The sequence below is a fragment of the Alosa alosa genome, chromosome 14 (genome assembly GCF_017589495.1).
Source record: "Alosa alosa isolate M-15738 ecotype Scorff River chromosome 14, AALO_Geno_1.1, whole genome shotgun sequence".
Classification (NCBI taxonomy): Eukaryota; Metazoa; Chordata; class Actinopteri; order Clupeiformes; family Clupeidae; genus Alosa; species Alosa alosa.
In genome coordinates this window covers 16794350-16820969 of record NC_063202.1, presented here as the reverse complement: position 1 = coordinate 16820969, position 26620 = coordinate 16794350, and the positions used below count along the sequence as shown (strand labels likewise).

Here is a 26620-nt window from a genome sequence, read left to right as displayed (position 1 = left end):
ATGAATGATAAAATATAAGCACTGTGTTCGTAGGTTAACTAACGCATCGCCGCAAAGGCAGTTAGCTAGGCTACAGCTGTTAAACAATCTCCTCGTGGAAACTATAGAATTTTCATGCTGGAAAATCCTTTCAGTGCAGTAAATCCCTTTGTCGTTTCTCATTAACTAAGGAAACATTTTAAGGTATTCTGTGCAACACCCTTAAGTAAATCCCTTACCTGAGGAGAAATTAAGTCTTAAGGGTCATACTTAAAAAAACTTAAGGTGCTTTGTGCAACCGGCCACTGGACCTCTCGCTGCGCGCGTCGAGGTGTGTGCTGCTCTGGCGCAGGGCAGGGCAATGGGCCATTTGGTGGTGCTGGTGCGCCACCTGTGGCTTATGCTGTCACAGCTGCCGGACAGGGAGAAGATCCCGCTACTTAATGCGCCTCTGACCCCCTCGGGGTTGTTCGGGCCGACATTGACCAGCATGAGGGAGCGTTTTGAGGCGACCCAGAAAAGCATGGAGGCGCTGAAGAGCTTTCTGCCTTGGCGAGAAGGGATCTCCCGCCCCACCGCACAGGCGCCGACAATGGCGACGCACCGTGTGCGGGCAAGACGCAAGCGTGCGCCACACCCACAGCGGCAGCAACAGCAGCAGCAGCAGCAGAGGCCGTCTGGGCAACAAAGGGGCATCTACCCGCCGCGGAAGGACGGGCAGTCAAGGCGGGGCTGGAAGCGGGGTAGAGAGCGGTCTGCTTCACGCCCAGCCCCCACCGGCCAGCCTCAGGCGAGCTGACTGTTGGGACGGTCACGGGAGGTTGGCGAGCCGTTCCCCAAGCGCGCCAGGGTTCTCCCAAGTGACAGTTCATGCGCAGTTGCGCTTGTATCCACAAGCACAAAAAAATAAAATAAAAAATAACCCCCCCTCCCTGCAAAAAAAGATCATCAATCAATAATCATGATAAGGCACGGCCAAGCCCGTGTGCCTGCCGTGGCGCTACAGCCTGCGGCAGACACACAGTCAACCCCAGGCTTGGTGGCTCCGGACGTGGATGCCCCGCCTGGAGTGGGTCGGCCTACAAGCCAGCGGTCGTTGCGTGTCTGGCGAACCACATTGGCGGAGGGCGGAAGTGCACAAACTCCCAATGGGTTCTCCATACTCTGGAGCATCGAATACCAGTTAAGCCCGTTCTCCCCGGCTTTCATCGGGTATCAGCGGACAAAGGTCCCAGCACCATACGGGCCTGGCTCCGCAGGGAAATCCGGGAGATGGCGGCCATGCAGGCCATACGCCCGGTGCCGCGGGGCCAGTGGATGGAGGGGGTGTACAGTCAGTATTTTTTGATTCCCAAGAAGGATGGCAGCTTTCGGCCCACTCTGGACCTCCGGCAACTGAACGCATACTTGTCAAAGATTCCGTTCAAGATGCTGACGTTGCAGCGCATTGTTCAGAGCATGCAGCAGGGGGATTGTATGGTCACGATAGACTTGAAAGATGTATATTTTCATGTTCCGATTCATCCTCAACACAGAAAATACCTGCGCTTTGCATTCGAGGACGAGGTGTGGGAGTTTTCGGTTTTATGTTTTGGGCTGGCTCTAGCGCCCCGCACCTTCACCAAGGTTGTTCAGGAAGCTTTGGCCCCTCTCAGGAGGCACGGTATTCGCATATTGAATTATCTGGACGACTGGGTTTTACCGGCAGACTCCAGGGCCCTTTTGGAACTGCATGTAGCCGAGACGCTTGGCCATCTCGCACCCACGCAGGCAATGGAGTTCGATGCGGTGGACATGACAGTGACATTGTCTCAGGCACGTCGGGCAGGCCTTCAGCACTGCATCAGCGTTTTTTGCCGAGACGCTATGATCACCGTGCGCCAATGTCAGCCCTTTCTGGGGCTAATGGCGGCGGCTTCGCCTTCGCTCCGCGCTCATCCTGTCGGGAACAGGCACAAGCATGTTCGAGTGGATCGGACATGCTGGAGAGCTCTTGCTTATTGGCGCACCCCCGAGAACCTCTCAGTCGGAGCCCCGCTGGGGAGAGTAGCCCACCGACAGGTGGTGACTACGGATGCCAGCCTCCTTAGCTGGGGAGGAGTATGCGACGGGCGAGCGATCAGGGGGACAGGCAGCTACAGCGTTTGCACATAAATACGCTGGAGCTCTTAAACGGTGTACCTTGTGCTCAAGCATTTTCGCCCGCTTATAGCAGAGCGTCATGTGTTGGTGAGGTCGGACAACACTGCGACGGTGGCATACATCAATCGCCAGGGGGGCTTTCGCTCGCCGCAGCTATGTCACCTAGCAAGGAGATTGCTACTTTGGGCGAGGTGTCATCTCCTCTCAGTCCGCGCAGTTCATGTGCCGGGCAAGAAGAACGGGTGGCGGATATGCTGTCGAGAGGCCCTTTGTCGTATCGAGAGTGGCGCCTCCATCCGCAAGTAGTGGAGGGGGTGTGGCAGCGCTTCGGGAGAGCGCAGGTCAATCTTTTTGCTTCACACGAGACGATGTACGGCCCGAAGTGGTTTGCGCTGACGGAGAGCGATGCTCCGCTGGGGGTAGACGCTCTGGCCGAAGAACCTGTTATATGCGTTCCCCCCGAAGGCCTTGACACGAGACTATCCTGATAGCCCCTCATTATCCAGATCAGATATGGTTTCCGGAGCTAATGGCTCTACTGCACGGCGAGCTGTGGAAGCTCCCGGCCCACAAAGATATGTTGTCCCAGGCGTACATGGCGATTTGGCACCCAGCGCCGGAGAGATGGCAGCTGGCGGCTTGGCCCCTGAGAGGCTGAGGCTACTTAGCGCTGGGTTGCCACTCTCGGTGGTGGAAACCATACAGAGTGCCAGAGCCTTGTCAACCCGCTCACTATATTCCCTAAAATGGAAAGTGGTTGCGGACTGGTGTCGGGAGAGAGCGCTCCATGCCTTTACATGCCCAATCGAGGAGATTCTGGTGTTTCTGCAGCATCTTTTTGACTTGGGGCGTGCCCCGTCTACGCTAAAAGTTTACTTGGCAGCCATATCGGCTTGACATATGGGTTGGGCGGGGATGTCGCCTGGGGCTCACCCCCTCGCGTCGCGATTTCTCAGAGATGCACGCTGCATCAGACCTCCACGCTCGGTCACAGTTCCACCTTGGGACCTGGCCTTGGTGCTGAAGGCTCTGGCGGGAGCGCCGTTTGAGCCATTGGCACGGACCGAGCGGAAATGGCTGTCCTATAAGACGGCGCTATTGCTCGGTGAAGCGAGTGGGTGACCTCACAGCATTATCGGCTAACCCAGCCTGCATGCAATTCGCAGTGAATGACTCGAAAGTCGTTCTTCACCCTAACCCCTTTTATCAGCCAAAGATTCTGTCCTCCTCGGCGTGCTCGAGGGTGATCGAGCTGCCCGCTTTTCGCCCAGAGGCCCAGCAGGAAGAGCCATGGCTTTGTAGCCTGTGTCCGGTCAGGGCTCTGAGAGTCTACACGGAAATGATGAGTGCGCTACGGGAGATTGAGCAGCTGTTTGTCTGTTTTGGTGCACAAGCGCTAGGGAAACTCCTCTCTAAACAGAGGCTCTCCCATTGTGGCATGTGATCGTAGCATGGTGGCATAGCCTCAGAGGCGCGGTGCAAAGGGGAACCCGGCCGGACTCAAGAGAACGCTCCGGCCGGACGTGCTTATCCCCGACACACTACGGCTATCGCGGCAGGTGATATCGAGCCAAGGCTGGCCCATGGAGACTCGCTGTGGCATTTACACGGTCAGGACCGGGGTTGGCCCCCTGTTTTTTTGCACGCGCATTTGGTGTGTGTTGAGTGGGGACAGGTGGACTGGGCTGTGTTTCTAGTGTTTCACCGACAGCGCAGTGGGCATTTTCATGGGAGACTGTTATTTGTCTACGACTTGGCCAGGATGATACATGATAGGTGCTCTGCTCGTGTATTCTCTACTTGGGAACAGCTCTGCTCTGACAGCCTAGCGGGGTAAGGTAAGAGTGTGTTTTCCCACTGGTTAACGCCGAGTAGTTCAACTGAAAGAGAACGTAAAGGTTTTGAACATAACCACGGTTCTCTGAAAGAGAACACAATGCGTTAACCCTTCTATCCTCTTGGAGTGTGTGACTTGTGTTTACGTCGCTTCAGAACGACTAGAGTGATTGTCGTTGGCCGCGGCGGCTTATTATAGCGAGCCGTTTTTCGCACCAACAGAACCTTAGCAGTACCTGTGAGAGGACTTCAGTTGCGATCACGTGATCGTGGAATGTATTCCCATTGGTTAACGCCTCGTGTTCTCCTTCAGAGAACCGTGGTTATGTTCATAACCATTACGTTTCCCGAGAGTGGCGGTTCTCTCATAGACAGTGTTCTCCCCTTATTAGACATTCTCTGGTCATAGTTTGAAACTTTCTCAGCGAAAATTATTGACAAAGATGGCGGAGTCTTTTACTGCCTACGGCGGAAATCTTAACGTGATTAAAAACTTTCTTGATGAATATTGGTACTTGTATCAACAAGGATTGTGGTTTATACATCAGCGTTACAGCAGACTTTTCAGACTCAGATTTACATTATTGGCAGGGATGGATTACTGCACGGGCCTACCAGGCCCAGGGGCCCAAGGGGTCAGGGGGCCCTGAAGCCCAAGCCTTTGCATGGAATCATTGCCTCAATATCAACAAATCAGGATGTAGGCTATGAATCTGATTGAATTTAGTATTGGCCATCCCCAAAATGCACCAGAATACTTGAAATCACATCAAACAAATTAAACATTTTCTGGGGGAGGACCCCTAACCCACATATACGACAATAAGTGGGGGGCACTTAATACATCTGGGCCCAGGGGCCCGAAAGTTCATAATCCGCCCCTGATTATTGGCTCATCTGAATAATAACAGTAATAACAGTAATAGTAGTGAAGTAATAGTATTAATAACCTAATTATAATAATAAACTATTTATGTATCAACTATGACAGCTTTTCTGCTGCTCAGTTTTTATCAGTTCCTTATCAAATAAATTAAAAGAGGCTAAAAACCCAATAAATGTGCCACACATAATAGCTTAATATAAGATAAACCTTGCCTATCCCATTTCAATTAGGCAGCACTAGGCTACACTACTAAGCTGTCATTATAATTTTGCGTTTGTACAACTTCTCTGATGTGACGTTTCTTGGGCATTTAGCTTTATCATCATGTCATTGTCAACAAGTTTCTTGGGCATTTAGCTTTACTATCATGTCAACATAGTTGTAACGTTATGCGCAATATGCTCATCTAGGCTATGGATTTAAGTGGTTTAATTTTAAAAAGGGCAGCAAAAGTGGGATATAGTGCAATTGCTTCCCCAAAACAATTCCTCCATAACTGTGGATTTAATCGTTTGATATGTGGATACCTTTCAGTGGACTAAACACATAAAAGGTAAGACTTTGTTATCACAAAGCTAGCTGGTTCGTTAAATATGGCAAAGCATATTTACAGGCAACTTTGTGGGCCTACTTGCAGCAGTGAAACTGAGTTTGTTGTTAACATTGTTGGTAATGTAAATGTTTCTTCAGTATGGAAGCCCGTTTGCGCCACATAAAAAAAATCTGATCTATTATATCTCATTATTTTGAGATACTATGACATAGTATCTCGTTATTGTGAGATACTATTTCGTTATTCTGACATAGTATCTCATTATTGTGAGATATACGTCGGCGCAATAAAACTGATGTTGCTGAAGTTGCAGAGTTCATCCATTAGCAACTCCAGACTTGAGTTGCTGAAGTTGCAGAAGTGCTGAATGGCTGGCATAATTACGGACCGAGAAACTGTCCGTCTGTTGTTAAGACTAATGGATGGTGGTGGTGTAGATTTACAGCAAGACAATCGCTGAGATGCTGTGTGTATGGCCGTCATGGGCCGGATTATGTGTGGCAACTCCGGTTCTGAGTTGCTGATGGATGAACTCTGCAAATTCAGCAACATCAGTTTTATTGCTCACGCCAAAGGTGCTTTGCAAGGTTCTCTGTAAAGTGCAGAGGCTTATTTCAATTATGCTCTTCATGTAAAAGCGCTTGTATCTCAGTGTTTGTAAAACCACGCCGGTAATAGTTTTCAATGATTGAATCCATCTTGAATGACCACGGAAATATAAGGGGCAAAGCATTTCCTATTTAGTCATAGCGAAATATGTCAGAATAACGAGATAGGTATCTCAGAATAACGAGATAGAATAACGAGATACTATAGATACTATCTCACAATAATGAGATACTATCTCACAATAATGAGATACTATGTCACAATAACGAGATACTATCTCACAATAATGAGATACTATGTCAGAATGACGAGATAGTATCTCATAATAACAAGATACTATCTCACAATAATGAGATACTATCTCACAATAACAAGAAACTATGTCACAATAATGAGATACTATCTCACAATAATGAGATATATCTCACAATAATGAGATACTATGTCAGAATAACGAGATAGTATCTCGTTATTGTGAGATACTATCTCACAATAATGAGATACTATCTCATAATAACGAGATACTATGTCAGAATAACGAGATAGTATCTCACAATAACGAGATACTATATGAGATATAATAGATACAATAATGAGATATAATAGATCAGAATTTCCATACTTCAGTTAGGAGCCGGACTGTTTTTTTTTATTTATTTTGTATTAATTTTCATTGGCAAAAGCTTAGCCTAATATGCATGAGAGAAGCTAGATTTGTAGGAGCCGCAGCTGTTAGCATCAGCACGGTCATATTAACACAGCAGGGCACACTAGCCCAGTGATGAAGGACCGTGTAAAATCCCCATCCCCAGAAAGTTTCAAACCAAGCTTGCGCTGATGATGCATGATTACTGATCAAATTGCTATTTTCTGACACGATGAAACCATTCCCAGGTGCTCACCTGTCTGAATCTCAAGCTCTTTAGCCTATCATCTTAATGCTGTTCACAGCACGGTGAATGACAAACAGTGTTGGGAGTAATGAATCAAAAAAGTAATGTAATTACAGTAATGTATTGCTTTTTGCTGTAATGCAGTAATGTAAGGCATTGCCAATACAATTTCAGTAATATTTTACTCGGTACAATTCTCAGTAACTGAAGTTACTTTGCTTTTTAATCCAAAATTGAGAAATGCTCAATTGGCACCAGAGAAGATTATCCAAGAATAAAAAAAAGTAATCTACTGTATGCTGGTCCTGGAATTTGATTGCCTTGTTTAGATGACTGTAGAAAGGTAATTTGAGTTATCTCTGCCATCCATGCAACAGATCTAACATGGTTAGGCTATACTTCTCATTTCAAGCAGTGAGAATAACTAAAATGTTGCTTTTACAGACAAAGATCATAGCCATTATTCTCAAACTATTTGCATTAAGTCTACACCACTGTAAGTGGAAGGAAAGGCAACCAGCAATGATGAGAACCATTTAAAGTCAACATACAATTTCACTATGGCTATATTTACTATATTAAGTTGTGAGTGACCTTTGGCCTTTGGGGCCTACATTGTCCCATGAGCCATAACTGCAACCATTATATTGTTCTTTTGTTAGCCTTAAGCCTAGCTCAGTCATTTTGCCATTCCACATCACCTCCTGCCGTGTAATGAGCTGCATTGAACACATGAAGATCTATTGAGAACAACAAATCCATATTTCCTGTTATTTTGGTGAAAGTAATGTAACAAATTACTTTGAGATGACAGTAACAAGCAATAAATAATGCATTACGCTTTTGAAGTAACTTGCCCAACACTGATGACAAACTATGTCAAAATGCTGTTCATGTTTATGAGTTCAGCCTGGTTATTTATCGAAGGACTTACATGTCACGTTTTATATTTTATTATAATCACTCGCATTATGGGGTTACTGAATGCTACGGTTAACTTAGCATGCCCTAGCCTAGAAATCTAGACGCACCCTAGCGCCGGCAAATTAATTTGCTCAGCCTGTACGTCTAGTATCCAACCATAGGATTTCTATTGGCTGACGCCGTGGACGCCATCCAATCACAGCGCCTATTTTGTTAGAGTCTTAAAGGCGGGCTTAACAGGATAACGACAGTCCTCGACGGTGAACAACAAGGAAGGTGGCTATGGCGAACGGCGAGCGGTTGTTTGAATCGGGCGCTAAGCCAACTTTGGAGGTGTTGGACTTGTGCTTTTCTTTTGAAAGTTGAGCAACACAATGCATCAAGTCATTCCTTCAAGAAGGATGTATTTGCCATTTTGCCGAATCGGATAATGGATATGGTAGTAGCTGGCCTATTGCATGCCTAGGCAGTTTGAAAGACAATTCTCCGCCTGCCCCTTGGATTAAGCGAGGTAAATGGTTCGATTCCAGACTATACATTTCAATGATATAGGATGGCCCGCTAGGTTAAGCATGCCCACCATTACACTGGAGATGTTAAAAAACTTTGTTTTACTCTCCTGCGACGATAGGCTACTTCAGGTAATTCGCTCATTAGCTCAGATCAGTGACTATCAGAGGAAACGCGGGGGAGAAAACTCAAACAAGTTAATGTTAGACTAGTGTGTTACAGTTTCTCGTTGCAAAATCAAAATTTCACTGGAGCTCCATGTGCTTTTGTAGGCTACACGCAGTCTCAAAAACACTGTTTACAGCTTTTCGAGTCACTGTACAAGGTCATTTTTTTTTATATAGCAATAATTTAGATACAATTTAATTGTATGGGGTGGGTGCAATTGCGTTTTCTAAAGAATCTCCCGTCTTGGTTTTGTACAGAAATTAATATTAAGTGACACATACGTAAAAGGGTGGGAAAAAATGTCACCATGTAGCAGGCTACGATATAAGGTCTGGAATTTAATTTAATATTGTTGTAATGGTAGGATAACTACATAATTTACACAATAATTACACTGTGTTATACATATTGTATATCAATGCATTTATTGATTGTCAATTACCCAAAATCGTGGCTCTGTCTATCATTGAACAGTAGCCTATTTAATGCATTCTAATCGATTATAATCCATTGTCCATCACTTCCAATTAAGCAATTGTTTACTAAGCAATTGCTTAGTTGTGTTTTTTTTATATTATATACTTTTAATTACTTTTTCTGCTGTTAGTGAATGTGTGTGTGTATGTCTGTATGCTACTGTGACCTTGAATTTCCCCTAGGGATCAATAAAGTATCAGAGAATGTCTAATAAGGGGAGAACCGCCACTCTCTGGAAACTTCCGTTTTCTGAACTGGTTGCAGTTCCTTTTCTGGTTCCACATGAGGGCGCTCACGAATAAGTGCAGAATGAATGGAGGCCTATGGTGCTGTACCCCTCAAATCCACTTTTCTCGGGATACTAATTTTTGCCCAGAAATTCGTATGTTGCAGTCGAAAGAGGGGGCAGAGAAAATACAAACCGCTGATTATTATATTTTTTGAGTCACTTATTTGTTCTAAAAAGCCTTTCAAATGTGTCAATGACGTCATTCATTAGCAGAAAGCTAGTGTGTTGTGGGCAACAACAACCCAACCTGTAAGAAATCGAAAGGACGTGACTACTCGTTCATTCAACTTTTGACCTATAATCTATATTGAGCTTGCAGAAACCACAATCAAATATTCAATTTCTCAACGACAACCAGGTGAAAGAGACAAATTTAGCCATCTAGCTCCATAGACCCCCATTGTTTTTGCACTTATTCGTGATCGCCCCTAGCAGAACTGCAACAGATTGCAGGTACAATGGAGTTAATAGGGAGTGATCCGGCTCTCCGTAAACAGGCTCTGAAAGTATCTATCTATCTATCCATCTACTTCCGGGAACTTTTTGAAGTTTACATGAACCACGTGACCTTAACGAATTTTGAACACCCATTGTCGCAACTGTACCTGGCTCTGCATCTAGCTAAAAGCCACCTCCGTGCTACAATGTTGCCATGTTGTGAACGTCTGCATTTTACAGCTCGGATGCAACAACGTGACAGTTCATGTAAACTTCACAACGAGTTCGCCGAATTAATATACAAGTGTGATATGGCCAAAAAAATGGATCTACTTCATAGGTGTGCAAATAACATACGGTTAATGGTCGTTCTAAATTACCTAGGACATTCAACCAAGCAGTGAAATAAAAGGAATATATCATTAACAAAATATGTCACACAGGAACATATATGGCGAACACACAAATGTTAAAGTAATAACACTGTCAATACAATGTGTGTCTCAACTGTACCCCGCTGACCACCTCACACATTTATCTAGATTTTGCAACGACCTTACATGACACAAGGTCATGAAATATGCCAGTTTATAGGGCACAAAATAACATGTGTAATGATACCAGTTTAACAGTCACATAAGGGTCATGAGTTATTCATTGTGGAAGGTATATGGTGAAGTGACAATTTTACTTGGAAAAAAAATAACTTTTGCGATATCTTTGGATCAGAGATACCTGTTTCTTTCCAATTTTCCATGATGAAAGAGGGCACTAATTCGCATGTGCATAGCAAAAATCACAACTTGGGCTTGCTGTGCACGCAAGATATTTAAGGCGTCTCAACTGCATGTCTCAACTGTACTCAGTCTACCCTAGGCTACTCCTGCGTATCTGTACCGCTAGGGTGTGTCTAGATTTCTAGGCTATCGTATCTGAGCTGGTCATCAATCATTGGTTTAAAGGGACACCAGGCAAGCCTGATGCTTTTTCTCTACGAATTTCCCCCTCACTCGGTCTGAAGCTCTTTTCCTTTTCTTTGCGTCTTCCGTCAAGGGTTTTCGCTGCTTCTCCGCCGGCTCTGCCATTATACACACGTTTGCAACAATCTCTAGCGTTTCGTTAGCCTGCCTCTGTGCTGTAAACTGATCCTGCTTCGGTCGGCGGGTAGGATACACCGAACCTGCAAGTGGGATATTCTTCCTACAGGCAGTAGGTAGGGGCGGGAGAAAGAGCCTTCATTCGCCTCGTAATGAGTCATTTAACCATATACCGACTTACGAAGATGATTAATTAACACGAAAACATTGCCTGGTGTCCCTTTAAATTTGGTTGGCATAAGACTCTTTCCTGACCACAAGGGGGAGATTTTCCACATAATAAAACCGTGATGTAGGCTGTCTATAATTCAGGGAGCTTTGAAAGATAGAAGAAACACAAATGTTGCCCATGTAGAGTAAATACTAGTGTCAGTTATGAGTGGTGTCCTAATTTCGATCATATTTTCGATCAGCTGTTTTCACCCATTCTCTGGTTTGGCACATGAGGTGCACTGAAATTAAAGTTTGGGCAGGTAGAGACCTCATTAAGATGTCAACCAGTGACGATGACAACCATGTCTGAACAAACAGGGCTATGTTGTCTGTGAAATCATAATATTTTGTATAGCACTTATTAAAGCACAGTCAGGGATTGCACATGATGTTTAAATTTAAATTTCTTATAGCAGATGCTTTTGTCCAAACAATGTACATTTATATTTTAACCAAACAAAACACACAGAGAGGTAGCTCACCCCTCCCTTCATTCCCAGAGAAACTCCACACAGACCATTTTTTTTTACAGTGTGCTCACAGGATGGGCAGCTAGTGCATCGTGAGGAGATGTTTGCTGAATGTGACATTTTTTTTATTATTGGCTTGAAATTGCATACAATCGCTGACTAAACCTTCAAAAGATATACAGAGGACACTGCAGAAGCCCCCAGTCAAATTGCTCTTCACTAACTTGATGCTCCTGCACTGTCCAAGTATTTATTGGTAAAAATAATAACCAAGTTTAAAAAATTACAATACATTTGACTTGAAGTTGACTGCTTATTTGGTGGATGTTTTAGTGTTCTTTAAAGTGACTCATGGTCATCGGTTGTGAAAAAGCTTACTGGCTATATATTTATCTTTGACTATGTTGTGAGGGTGAGTTGTGGTAATGATAGTGGAACAAGGGACATGCTGTGTCATTAAAGAACTCAGAATAGCTGATGTAGAGGTTCCACCCATACCTGAGTTGATGCCTGAATTACAGAGCCCCCCTCTCCTTTAAGAATATAACAAAGTATATTTTTTCAAATGTTTTCTTCAATCAGCTATAAAGGGTGGGTGAGTTACAAATAGAAAATGTATCTTATGTTGACTGGGGAGTTTTGCACCTTTTACAGATGCAGAGGCGTATAGTGCAGGGTGCAAGTTTCACTATTGTCATACACTCTTATGTTTTCTGAATGCCAGACAAAGGCCATATGGTATAGGCTGGGGGTAAAAAGGGGTAGTGGATACACCTGCTCTAACCACAGGAAACCCACATTGAATGATGTCCTGACACGGTTTGCTATAAATTAACTGTTTTCAAGTCTCAGGTCCAAGATGGAAGAATTTATGGTGTTGTCTTTAGGTAACAGCACACATTACAGAGCATGCTTTTACAAGTTAATGGACAATATCTCAGACTTGCTAGATATGCTCAGATGTAATGCTAGAGGACCTTTGGTGATGGTCAGGATAGAAGGTGATTTGCTCAGAGCCTGTCAGCGTATTTTCTTGACACATTAAAGGGTTTTAAAGTCTTTTAAAAGACAAATCTCACATAAACATTGTCTAAAAAAAAGCTTGAAAGACCTTAAAATACTAATACTCACAAAAAAATCACAAACATAAAAATCGCTTAAAAGCTGTCAACATTTACATCAATAATTCTGACTAAACTCAAACATTTCCACATGGTAAAAAGTCATGGCAGGCAGAGTGCTCCTCGTGCTCACAGTGACTCAAGGAGTGATACGTCATTCCTCTGATTTCATTGCACAATTAACCTCTAACCAGCCACTGTACAAATCCCAGAGTAACCATTTGTCATAAAACTTCCACTGCTGTCACAAGGTGTGTATCATGAGACCAACACAACTTATAATGATTACCCCCCTCCCCCATCACCACCACCGTAAAAGCATTGTAGACATGACTCTCATCTGATGGTTATGGGATTTGAACAACAATTTTGAAATGTTGGTAAGACTGAAGGAGAATAGCAATAATGTCAATTCAATCAATAGCCGAATGACAATAAACAAATACATAAACCATAACTCATAAAAACGCTTAATTAACCATGTATAATGTAATAGGCCTATATACATTGGTGGTAGCATTTCAGTTAATCCTTCATAAATAATCCCTCTAAAAAGTCATCTTAAATTATTTTTCATCAAAAACGTCTTAACTGGGTCTGTGGACTGCATGTGTAGCAGCCTAGTGCAGGACCTGATGACGCACTAAAAAACGCACTTGCATAATATGATAGATCACTTTTTTTCTTAAATGTTTTATTTGAGTTTACTAGTTACCAGCATGGCCGCCTAATTGAGTAGGTCCAAGCTTTTTCATAGGGCAGAATCTCTGATGAGGGCGGTCTACACCTACGTCATTGCATCATTTCTTTAGACTGCGCCACACGGTCAAAGTCACATCTACACGCTTACGGACAGAGTGAAGGTTACCTGCTTCAACAGTGCTTGAACGGCAACCCTCCTTCTGTCAGAACTTGCGCCTCATTAATCAGCATTTTGATTTCAGAATAATTGCAGCTAATCGAACATCGCTTAAAAAGAAGACTTTCCTCAACGTCCATTTTCCAAACACGAAGACCCCTCCAGGAGTAATAATAATCGTAGCGAGCTAACGTTAGCTAGGACTGTACTTGGAAAGCTTTCAACGACTTTAACGTAACGCATTTAATTTTAATACCAAGATAATCAAGCAAGGTAAGTGTTATTTTATGATAAACGCATCACTACCCCACCAACATATACATAAGCTGTCTATCTGAACAGAAATGGTAGATAGCTCGCTAAAAAAAAAAATAGTTATTATGCTAACGCTAGCTGGATAAGGCCTTTTTTGGCTAGTTTTACCCTAACTAGTTGGGGGGAAGCTTGAGATGGTAATCATTTCCACTGTAGAAATACTTTTGATTTAAAAATACTGATATGTTTTACTCTTAAGGTTAACAATTGTATATAAGTGAACTCATTTAACGCACGAATGTGTGTCGTGGGACCACGAAGCTATACCGTAAACTAGCTTACTGAAGCGGTTTGTTTACTCATGTTAACGTGAGTGCATTGGTCTACATGCGCTTTAGCCACGGCGCTGTTCTCTTTGACTCCACGGTGGTCCGTCCGTCAGTAACGTTTGATATTCGATGTTTAGATTTCCCTTATTTTTTGTTCCAGGCTACATTAGTTAAAACTTATTGGTGTTTTTAAGTTATAAGTTCATAGTTTATTCTCGTGCTCTACACGTCTCGACCTAGGCATGAAGAAAAGTTGAATGCCTGCCAAGGCAGTCCAAAAGTCAAGCCGATGGTAAACACCAACTTGACTGCTAACATTTAACCGCCTTTACGAGATACTAGTGCCAGTTGAGTTGTCACGTGCTCTGCTGCTGCATCAGGACAGATAAGAAATTGTTAGTTAACTGTAGCAGTGACATATAAACTCAACTAGGCTATTTGAAGTTGGCTAGCATATACACAGCTTCTCAATTCCTGTACTGCTGTTTTTGGCAATTTTGTCTGTTTTAAAAGAGGTGGACTGGTATTAGATCTCGTTTAGGAGTAGATTTTATGTAACCTTAGATTAGAGTCCCGATGTTACTGAAGCCAGTACATGAATAATTGAGCACAATGTTAATTCCCTGTATTTCATCATCTTCCCTTACACACACACACACACACTCACTCCTGACTCCTGGCATTATGGGCATTACCCAACTTCCTGTAAACTCTCCAAGGACATTGAAGCACATGATTTTATTGCTCGGTCTTCATAGCCTTACCTAGTTTCCTGGCCTTGTGTATGGATGGTTATATTGAGGAAACATTAAATGTGTATTCCAGTAAATGTTTTCGCTTTTGATTGCATCTGCTTATGTTTTGTTTTTGTTTTCATGTATTTTCTAGAAACATGACCTCTCAGGTGAGACAGAATTTCCACCAGGACTGCGAGGCAGCCATCAACCGTCAGATCAACCTGGAGTTGTATGCCTCCTATGTCTACCTTTCGATGGTAAGAGAAACAGTAAAACTACCAGAGCGATGGGTAGAGAATGGTGAAATGACTGGTGGAGTTGTGGCTTATGTCGTGATGGCAAGTAGGGCTTCGGTATGAAGTGGGTGAGGGACTATTTACCTCCGTTAAACCTGGGAGCAGTGGGTTCACATCCTTAGTTAGATAGCAGAAAATTAGTCAAAGTGCAGCCATGGCGCGACCCTATTTGACCTGGAGATAATGAGTGCCATTGCGTACAACTCCACTGGTCTAATGGCATGGCATTTGTTTAATTTGAAGGTGGAGTACTGGCAGGTTCTGTTAACCCCAACTCTCTTCCTAACTGTTATTGAAATCCCACTCTGCTATGTGTCTCCACACTAATTTTGCCTTGTTCTTCTTTCTCCTGTTCAGGCATACTACTTTGACAGGGATGACCAGGCCTTGCATAACTTTGCCAAGTTTTTCCGAAACCAGTCTCACGAGGAGCGCGAACATGCTGAGAAACTCATGAAATTACAGAACCAGAGGGGAGGCAGGATCTTCCTGCAAGACATCAGGGTACGTGTGTGCGTTTTGAGTGTGTGTGGTATGTACATATGTCTGTGTATACCTTTTGGGTAGCCTTTTATGGACACTTTGTGGAGACAGCTAAACGTCATAGTTGGTAATGTGCTAAAGAGCGATAGATAGACATAAGCAGTGCCAATGTACACGTGTTTGAAGCAGGGTCACAAATAAGTGTGAGTGCGTGTTTGTGTGCGTTGAGGAGATATAGAACCCACAAAGGGAGTTCACTAATGAAGACGGGAGATACTGAGGGAGGGAAGGGTGGAGCACATATCTCTCAAAGACATTAAGCCTCAACTGAATGAGTGTTTTATAATATCATACTTGTATGAGACATGCCTCACATAACATAATATAGCAAAATGTATATACCAAAATGTTACGTTCACCAGAATTCCATTTCAGAAAATATTAGCCACTGAATTTAAGCCATCAATTGGGAGACTTGCAAAGCCAACAACTGGGACATTGCAGTAAACTTAAGCTAATATTTTGAGAATGCATTCCACAAAGCAAAATGTTTGAGACAGCCAGACAGCTCAACCGTGGTCAGTAAAACCTGGAAACATTCCAAATCTAAGACCCTCCCCTCAGTGGGAAGTCGTTGTTGTTGTTGGCTTTGTCAGATTCCTGGTTCAGGGTAGGGTGTCAGTAAAATGTGAATTGGAGCGTATGCCACTGAACGTGTGTGTGTGTGTGTGTGTCACTTACAGAAGCCTGAGAGGGACGAGTGGGGCAGTGGAATGGAGGCTCTCGAATGCGCACTCCAGCTGGAGAAGAGTGTCAACCAGTCCCTGCTGGACCTCCACAAGGTCGCCTCCGAGCGCAACGATCCTCACGTAAGTGTACACACACACCCACACACCTACACACCTACAGGTCACAACTGTAACCCTCATGATAATCTGTTCTCCCTTACAGATGTGCGATTTCATCGAGACACACTACCTGGACGAGCAGGTGAAGTCCATCAAGGAGCTCTCCGACTGGGTGACCAACCTGCGCCGCATGGGTGCTCCCCAGAACGGCATGGCCGAGTACCTGTTCGACAAGCACACACTGGGCAAAGAGAGCAGCTAAACCCCCGCACCTCCACCCCCACCCACCCACCCAGCCAGCCCCCCCATCTCCCATTCCACCTCACTACATTTTCTCTTCAGCTCAAGCTCTTCAGCTGTTAAGATCAGTCAGTTGGCCTGAGCCAACACTCTGCTTGCTCTTTTGCCATACTAGCCGTCCGGTACTACAGTTCCCATAAGCCATAGTTCTTATCAGTGTTGTTGCTTGTCTTGAGTGGCTGCCGCTCTTGTCCTTGGCCTGTGTTGTTTTATTACTGATGTTATAAACAAACCAAATAAATGGAACTCTGGATTCTGAATGTCTGTTTGTTGCCTTGTGTGAAACAAGAAATCAGTGTAACCTTAAAGATTGACAGAATAATGGTTAACATATGGTTGAAACGATGGTGTAGATGGTACAAAACGTGAGGGCGGTTAGAATGTTAGAAAAGCGATATACAGATTAATTCAAACTTCCTTTTTTTTGACCGGGCCCAAGGTGAGAACAGCTATTATTTTGTTGTTGCATCAAACAAAGCGAAACAAAATAAATAGCTGTAAAAAGGGAAGTGTGAGTGAAAACCATTGCTCACTTCTCTTAACTGGAATAGCTGGGGTTTAGAGGGGGTACTTTTTACGAAATAGTTCCTTAGTCTATTACCATGGGAATGTGGCTATATGTCACACAGAATTGCAATTTCACTTACCGTATTTTCTGGACCATAAGTCGCACCAGTAAAATGTTTCATAAAGAGGAAAAAAACATAAATATATATATGTTGCACCTGAGTCACAGGACCGGCCAAACTGAAAAAAAAGTGTGACTTATAGTCCGTAAAATACGGTAATTAATTTCAAAGCAGACAGAAGAATGCTAGGTTGAGTTGAAGTTCTGCAATATGACACAAGTGATTCATTAATCCATAAAATGAACATTTAAAACAGAATGTAATTCAAATAGTTGCTGTATTATAATTCTACCACACCTTTTTCCTTTTCGTTTGGATATATAATGCATCTTTCTCTGAAACTTGAACTTCCATAAAGGGGCAGGAATAGTGGCATCACATATCAATGGAGCATAGTTACACTATATAAAATATTTGTAAAAAAATATTTACACAAGCGCACATACTAATACACAAAAGATACATACGTATACATTTACATGGATCCATAAGAAATCTTAAAAACCTCATCTTAGAAACCTCAAAAGTTATTGCTTAGTCTTAAACACCCTTGCTGGCATGGGAACCCATGCTTGAAATGGGAAGTGTCAAATGTGTGGCTATTGTTTTTTGGGGGGTGGGGGGACATTCTTTTCTCCAGTTGGGGTTTTATGCCCAGAGAAATTTTACTTCTGTTTTATAACAGAACAATGACAATGACCTGGGCATTTTGGGATGTCCGTTTTGCTTCCACAGCTGTGGCTGTGGGCACTGATCATGTAGAACAAATGGTTCGCAACAGGGGGGCCATGTCACCCAGGGGACCTCAGAGAGTTGGGAGATCTCTTTGAACGTACGCTCAAACAATTCTGTTCAGAATTGGAATAAAAGGAATTAATACATATTTGCCATTGATGTTTTTTTTTTTTTTTTAGCCAGACTATCTGTGGAGGCAACATAATGGGAAAATGGAAAAGGCAGATTCTGCCTGTGATGGGCTACTTAAAAGTGAATGATATGAGATGACTGAGCAATCTTGCTGGGCAACCACATAATCGGTTACATGTGTTCTAATTTTAGGATCATGGTCATTTGCCTTTATGATTATGATTAAAGTTCTCCTGGAAGACAAATTGCCAGAAGAACGATACTCAGACAGGAACGTTGCCCATCAACATTGCTGAAAAATTGCCTTGTATCAGCAGCTTAAGAACCGCTGAAATGGCAAAAGCAGTTTATAAAATACTTTTATGAGGTCTAACAGAATAACCTTGACTGACTGCATTAAACTTCGGAATGTGTACAGATTAGGCCACAATGATGACTGACAGACAGGTTATCAGACAGGCTATTTCCTTGGACACAGGGGTATTGGGGGCAACAAGGTTGAGAATTACATACATCAGAAGACAGTTCAATTATATTCTTAGTGACTAATACATTACAGATAATGTTGTCATTTTATCAGTCAGTATATGTACTGATAAGGAGGCCTATATGTCTGGAAATCTCAAGGCCTTGGGGTTGTTTTCTTCCATGGTTCCGGAACATTTTAAGTCTCACTGGGACATGCAGACACAGCATTGTACAGCTATTTTTTTCCATTTGACTATAAAAAGTGCTTTGCTTGTGTAAATCTCTGTAATGGTCTGATAACAAGTTTAAACACTGACATTAAACTACGGTTATGGGCACCACCTCTCTGGACTCGTCAAAATGTACCTGTTCACCAGCCTATAATATCTTAGCTGGCCACCATAAGTACAGTATTACCCTCCTTTTGTGTTTTTCTACCTTGGTACCTTGAAATGTGCTATATAAATCTAAGTTATTATTACCATTTGTTAGTATTATTATAAAATTATATAACACATATACAGATCCATTATCAGTATGAGACATGATGGGAACATTGCTTGAAGTGAAAGAGAATCAAACAGAAAATGTCTTATACCCTGACAAGTTTTTTTGGGGGGTTGTTTCTTTGTCAGAAATGGCTCCTGGCTAGCCTGGTCTGAATGAAATCTAATGACTGGGAAATTCCCCTATGGGGCCTACCCTTAGACAATGCTGGTGCTCCCTCCAGTGGTTAATATCTGAAACCACTTGAAAATGATATATTGAACAGAATAGATCATAGAAAAATCATATGGATGTGGCACTTAACTTAACTATCCATGTAACGCCAACATTTGTCTTCATACCAACCACAATAAAAATTCTATACAGTGATTTGTTTGTGTGTTGATAGTCAGGAGAAATTAAAACAGGGAAACCTAATTAAAATCCCTAAACAGGCAGGAATAAATAATATTCACAAAGCCAGTACCATTAAACCAGTGATTAGATTTTACACTATATTGCACATATTTCACATATTGTAGTTCCCAGAGTTACCTGAAGTTCAAGGCTATTTCAAGCAGGCACGTGCAGAGAAGGGGGGCTACAGGGGCTCTAGCACCTGCCCTTTTGCCAATTTGATGCTTTGATGTCCAAGTGCCCCTTTGACAAGACCCGTTTTTTACTTTTTAAAATTTGTAATACTTCCGCTAGTTCCAACGTGAATATTCGCTAAAATGTCTCATTAATAATTTGTGAAATTAGAAATTTACAAAAATAACAATTTAACAAAATCTGTGTTAATTGAAATGCCTTGCGGCCACTAATCCGTGACGTCATACATTCAGTTAACTCTCAGAAGGTGCACGCAGGCACAGTGCTGCAGGAGACGTTTGGGAGCACAGTAAGGTCACTTGGCAAGTTGGCAGTTAGCCTATCTGAACATGCAATAGTATTCAGCTTAGAGATAGAGAATAACATGTTTAAAGTTGTTTCATGTTTAATGAAGTAGGCTATCAAACCCGTTTTAACCATGTCATGGTCCATCCATTTCAATAACCTGGCAGCTTCGAAAATCTAAGGCTGAACGTTCATAACATATTCTGTTTAGGTTACTATGTTATAGTAGCCTAGCTTAGGTTAGTAGGCAAACCTTTTCTAAATCGCCATAAGCCGACGACATAGGCTACTAACCCAACTCCACACGTCGTTCTCTGTTTACAGTAGGCTACATTACGCGTCATTTCACTCAGTGGCCACAAGTACAGCACGTGAATCTGCAAGACCCCAGCTTGCTAATGGTGGTAGTTCACTGTGATAAACATTAAAATTATAGCCTGACAAGCCAGACTAGGCAATAACATATTTGCTGCCGCTAGGGTGCGTCTAGATTTCTAGGCTATTAAAATTAGCTTTGAATTTAATCAATAAGATGTAGCCTTATAGCCTATCTCTGTGTAGACAATACTGTAGCCTAATGCAAACTGAAAAGACCTATCTGTCTGTGCCCTGGCTACAGTAGGCCTACAGTACATGCACTCCCATTGAATTTTCAGAACCAAGGAGAGAAATGAGAAAAATGTGTTACAGCTCTGCTCTATTTACACCCATTCTTCTTGATACATAATGAATAAATATGAAAAACATTTATAAAATGTTTATCAGTACATTAGACTACTTTGCAAATTGCTAAACCATATAATAGCCTGTCCCACCATCATCATTGAAATAGCATAGTGCTAGAATTTAAATGCAAAAAAAATTGTTCCAAGTGCCCTTTTTTAAAATTTGAGCCCCTGCCCCTTCAAAGGTCTCGGCACGCCCCTGATTTCCAGGGTGAAATCACTTACCCCTTGCAATGTTGAGTCTGATGGCCTCAGATCATGAACATTCATAAGGAGGGACAGCTGCTATAATAGCTCACCATTAAAGTGCAAGCTGGGCACAGGACAGAGTGAACACATGTTGCAGCATCCCTCCTCTCTACCTCACTGTCACACTCACCTGGCCAGGCGCTGAATTCAAAACATGACTGAGAGATTAATTCATTAAAATTGTTGTGAATTGGGCAATGAGTTTAAACAGGCATGTGTTGTAACCAGGAATCTTTGATTTGGAAACATGTATGCTTTAGAAAATCAAAGGTCCTCTTAGAAAGATGCCAGCCCTGTAGTCTACTCAACTTATTGATTTTACATTTAGCCTAAATTCTGACTGAAACACAGGGAATTTCCAGATGTTCACAGTTCAACCTCAGGACTTTCCAAAGACAACACATCATGCCATTCTTTTTGGAAAATCCAAACCTTACCCAATCCCACCAAACTTGAGGGCTATATAAAGTGCCACACGATTCTGGTGTGAGAGACCTGGAGAACCCGTAAAATTGTATTTCTCTGAACAAAACATCAACTATACATGTAAGTAGGCTATCTCAGATGAATAAACCATTTTACATACATCATAAAATCTCTACACACTCAGCTTGAAAAATAAAGTATAGCTAAACACCACACTTCTGTTAAGATGTGGACCTTTTCTCAGAGTAAGTTGTAGAGATGAGGCTGCTCCTGGCTACACTACTGCTGGCTTCTGTAGCTGCCATTCAAGCTCAGTTTTACAACTTTCCAGCTGAGGCTTTCCAGGGTAAGCTCTTGATGTGGATCTCTGTACATTTGTAAGGATAGTAGCCTACAGCAGGCCTACACCAGGTTTATGATGCACTGAAAGCTATTTTAGCTATTTTATCAAGTGCTATGGAAGTTCAACTGTGACCACAGTCACTCTGTTAAATGCATTGCAGGGGCAAGGGACATGTGGTCTGCTTATTCGGATATGAGGGAGGCCAACTGGAAAGACTCAGACAAGTACTTCCATGCCCGGGGAAACTATGATGCTGCCCAAAGGGGTCCTGGTGGCAAATGGGCAGCTGAAGTGATCAGGTAATTATTATAAGAATTTAATTCAAAGTTGAAGCCATTTGATCTCGAATACTAATTGAGCAAGGATTGATTCTGTCCGCTTCTCTCAACTAAAATAAATACCCTGCTCTTTCAGTAATGCCCGTGAAGGATGGCAAGGAAATAGTGGTCGTGGTCATGAAGACTCTGAAGCAGATCAGGTGGCCAATCGCTGGGGCCGTGAAGGAAATGATCCAAACCGCTTCAGGCCTGCAGGCCTCCCTGACAAATACTGAATCAGTCATCTTCACTAGGTGGGGATTGCCAGAAGAATGTGTTTGGATAAAATAGATTTTTCTTCTGGAAGCTTTATTCGTCTTTATTCATGCTTATTCAGTGTCAATTAAAAACTTACATCAGACATATACCCATACTGGTAGATGCATACAAAATATTTCAACAGTCATCCAGAAGGACCTATATGCAATGACCCCTACACACAATTCTGAGACTTTATGTTGACGCGTGTTCTTGCTAGATGAAAACTTGAATTCCACAAAGATGGCTGAAAAATGTCAAAGTAATTTTGAAAGCATTATAGCTCCAGGCAACATTTGTGTCTAAAATTACAGTAAATGTGCAGAATTTATTTTTTTTTTGCTACCAAAATTCCTAACTCTCCCAAGCCAAAAAAAGTTTTGTGATCATACTTCAAGAGACTCCAGTTAAACTGGCCTGTTGTGAGTTTGGACAGGTCAGACATCAGACAACACTAGTTTTACCATAACACTGCAAATCCCACAGTTCCAACTGTAGGTTAAATGTAAAATTCCATAACTTTACCCTGCCAAAAAACCCTGAGTTTCCATAACCTACTATATAATGAACGGTACAATATACCGATCAAAGATTTCTGAGCAGCCACATAAGTGTTCTAAACTGACTTTTTCAAGCAGATGATTAAAATGAGCCATTAAACAAAGTTGAAAAAGGTGAATTTGTTAATATATGTATTTTGGCAAGTACTTTTTTCACTGCTACACCAAAATTCACTGACATTCCATGACTTTGCTGCAAAAATGTTGTAATTCCCTGTCTGGAATACTTTCCAATTGATATTCCAGAAATTCCATGACCTGTGGGAACCCTGAAATACTAAAGGCCTACTGACCGATTCTTTCGCTGACTAACCACTTTGACTTTAGGTTAACTGGTCAAATCGATGTACACAGTAGTGCAGAGTAACCATTTTCAAAAGAATTAAGTCTCAGAAATGGGAGTTTGTACAAATTTTATTTTAGTCCAGAGAAGTTTAATCGAAGAGTCCGAATCCCATGTCATCATCGGATTCCTCAGACTCCTCCTTCTTCTCTTCCTTCTTCTCCTCAGCAGCTGTGGACAGAAGGACAGGGTCAGTCAGAGGCCAAACATGAGGGGAAAATATGAAACTTGAATTTGCTAGACAGGAGTTACAGGAGCTTTCCGTAAACAGCAAGCACACTGAAAACAGTCACACCAAATTGTGTGATAAATGTTGTAAACATTTATCTAAACACCCCCTTTTAAGAACTCAGACCTATTCATCAGGTCCCTTGTCACAGGTATATAAAAATCAAGAACCATGCAGTATGCATTCATAAACTAGGTGCTTGATTTTATACACCTGTGGCAAGGGGCCTGATGAAACCTGTGAATAGGATTATCCAGAGATGGGGGAGGGGAAAAAAGACGACAACTTTGTTCTTTTACATGTGATCACTGACTGAATTAATCTGATGAGTACCATGTGAACAAGGTCTACATACCCGTTTTACATCTTACAGCTACTCACTACATTATCCATTTTACACCTTGCCACAAACTCATCGCATCACTTGCTAGTGATGACAGGAAAGTTCATTAACTTTGAGGCCAATACTGAGATACATTTCCTGCTCAGTCATACAATTCAGGTCTTTATTTTAAAACCCCTTCAAATCAAACTAATACAGTTTAGTTGAGTATTACGGAGTTTTACACCTTAACTTGTAATTGATTAGAAAACTGCTATCCTAGTTCTACTGTCTAAACATCAGGGTCTTGCAGAACACTATAATTATACACATTAAGTGCAACAGCATTCTACATCCCAGTTAAGTTGTGGTAACTGACCTGCAGCAGGGGCAGCAGCACCGCCAGATCCACCACCAGAGGCGGCCACGGCCACAGCACCTCCAGAAGGTACGCTAGCCAGTTTACCGTAGCCTGTGGGGCAACAGACATTCACGTTATTTAAAAAACAATCTGCTAAGAGGTCAGATAAACTGGAAACGCATATTTAAATATCAGCTTTATATGTTTTGCGGCTACAAGTGTGAACCAACTTACCCTGAGCAATCACCACCTCTACATCCTTGCCACTGAGTTCAGAGACAACCTGTAATCATAGACGTTTTAAGCTTGATTACATAGTTTATCTACATCCAGAAAAGTCATTGTATGTTCAGGACGCATAAGGCCTTCATATGGCTACACATTTCCAGTAGAAACAGCAAGTTGTATTTAACCAGCATCACATTGATGTTTATTAGTAAAATGTCACAATTACAACATTTAAGAGGATCCTGCAGTAAGCACTTCAACCGAACAAACTTAGGTAACGTTCTTCCAATTAAGTTGTGGTAACGTTATGGGTACCTTCTCCAGACGTGTGTCATCGGCCTCAATACCAACGCTCTCAAGGATTTTCTTGATGTCGGCGGCATCTGGGCTCTCTTTGCCTCCGAGGGCAGCGAGCAGGTATGCAGCTACGTAACGCATGCTGAAATCACAGTCAAGAACATACAGAAATGATTAGCGTTATTAGACGTTTCAACGAATTTATTCGCGTCCTAGTGTTAGCTACAATTCACCTCACAACTAACTAGCTGTTGTGATTCATGACAAAATAACGACACGGTAAGAATGTAACTGCATTAATCCTTCATAAAATGTTGTTAAAAACCGCTTTCCCCAGTAGCTGCCCACCTCAGGCAACCAGCAAATAAATGACGACTCGGCCACACATGGTATTGTAAACTAGCGTTAGCAGACCCGAGTTAGCAACCTCGAACAAATAAACAACCTCCTGGCTCCACACAAATATATATTTTTGCTATTTACTACAGCATGATAAAAAGCACAGTTGGTTTCATCGTTTTATTGTTTTCAATGGTGCCTATCCATAAAATAAAACTTACTCAAAGACTCACTTTTAAGACAGCGTGGTATCGCGTGTTCACGGTAGAGCTCGTACGGGCGGAAAGGAAGTAGAACGGGTTCGGAAAACGGAAGAACTTTAAGTAGGCGGGCCTTAGTAAAATTCAATTGGTGGAGAGAAATGTCTGTGAAATCTTCTGATTTAATTTGATTGCGCAAGCGTATTGTAGATGTGGGCAAATATTTTCATGTTAGGAACCTTATGTCTGTCTTTTATGAGACTTACTAAATAAAAATAGTAATAATAAAAAAGCTCATTATAGATGAGTGTGTTTTGCTGTGTGTTTTTAAGTATTTGGGAAATTATACATAGGCCTATTATGGAAAGGCTAATAGGCCTAAACCTTTTACATTCAAAACAAATCTCTCTCTCTCTCTCTAGATTAGATTCAACTTTATTGTCATTATGCATGAGTACAAGTACAGAGACAACGAAATGCAGTGTGTGTGCGTGGGTGTGTGCGTGTGTGTGGGTGTGTGTGTGTGTGTGTGTGTGTGCGATTTCTAATTGACTAAATTGTTTGATTATAAACCATGGGTGATACATAGTCCTTGAGTATGTGAGAATAAAAATGTATATTTAGATAACATAATAGTCTATTGTATCTATCTATCTATCTATCTATCTATCTATCTACATCTATTCATCTATATAAAAGCTGAGTAATAGCTGAACAAAACAATTCCTCTATTCGAGGAAGACTTCAGACAGGACACTCCTTCAGAACTCTTTCAAGCCTCTGTGTTGTGTACAGAGTGCAAGCATTTTGGTCGAAACATTATACTGTACCCCTCTCACGCACACACACACACGCACGCACGCACGCACACACACACACACACACACACACACACACACACACACAAATGCACTTGCATTGACAAACACAAGCAACAATACACTGTCTTCATTAGCCAGACCTCACCTGCAGCCAACCAATGAAAGCAGAGTCCAAAACTGCTCCCTTATAACTTAACTGTATAAAAGAGAACAGAGAGAGATCCATTGATTTAACCCATACTGTTTGTGAAAATGATTAAAATACAGAAACGTATTTATGTTGTAAATTTATCAACCAACCAACGTGATTTCCATGCAGTAAGCAGTGCACATCATTCAACATGGTGCATTCCAATGCAGACACAATGCATTGCCATACAAATCGGGGCAAAACACCTGTCCCATTTTTAGCATTTGGAATTATTTTGATTTCTTTTCATGACTGATGTATGACTATGATCACTAAGGCCTTCTCTTTTTCAGCATCAATTGATGCAGTCAATATGTAAAACTCAGTCAAATAAAATGGTTCTGTATGTTCAC

At 42.2% G+C, this 26620-nt stretch overlaps 3 protein-coding genes across 4 annotated transcripts; 2 read left to right on the top strand and 1 right to left on the bottom strand.

The window, feature by feature from the left end:
• The first annotated feature begins 13425 nt into the window (after positions 1-13425).
• On the top strand, positions 13426-16972 carry fth1a (ferritin, heavy polypeptide 1a). The gene is made up of 5 exons (XM_048262485.1): positions 13426-13737; positions 14937-15042; positions 15439-15585; positions 16308-16433; positions 16516-16972. Exons 2-5 carry the CDS (start codon positions 14941-14943, stop codon positions 16672-16674), a joined length of 534 nt encoding a protein of 177 aa, XP_048118442.1. The 5' UTR covers positions 13426-13737; positions 14937-14940; the 3' UTR covers positions 16675-16972.
• A 4502-nt stretch (positions 16973-21474) lies between these two features.
• saa (serum amyloid A) lies at positions 21475-22425 on the top strand. The gene is made up of 4 exons (XM_048263529.1): positions 21475-21579; positions 21704-21805; positions 21963-22101; positions 22217-22425. The coding sequence occupies exons 2-4, from the start codon at positions 21718-21720 to the stop codon at positions 22353-22355; spliced, it is 366 nt and encodes a 121-aa protein (XP_048119486.1). The 5' UTR covers positions 21475-21579; positions 21704-21717; the 3' UTR covers positions 22356-22425.
• Positions 22426-23333: 908 nt separating this feature from the next.
• rplp2l (ribosomal protein, large P2, like) lies at positions 23334-25392 on the bottom strand. Of its 2 annotated transcripts, none has more exons than XM_048263530.1 (5): positions 25290-25392; positions 24736-24859; positions 24427-24475; positions 24211-24303; positions 23334-23451 (listed from the first exon to the last, which is right to left on the bottom strand). In XM_048263530.1, exons 2-5 carry the CDS (start codon positions 24856-24858, stop codon positions 23372-23374), a joined length of 345 nt encoding a protein of 114 aa, XP_048119487.1. In that variant the 5' UTR covers position 24859; positions 25290-25392; the 3' UTR covers positions 23334-23371. The 2 variants fall into 2 exon arrangements, with proteins under 2 accessions (XP_048119487.1, XP_048119489.1); XM_048263532.1 differs by having other exon boundaries at positions 25278-25352.
• Positions 25393-26620: the final 1228 nt, after the last annotated feature.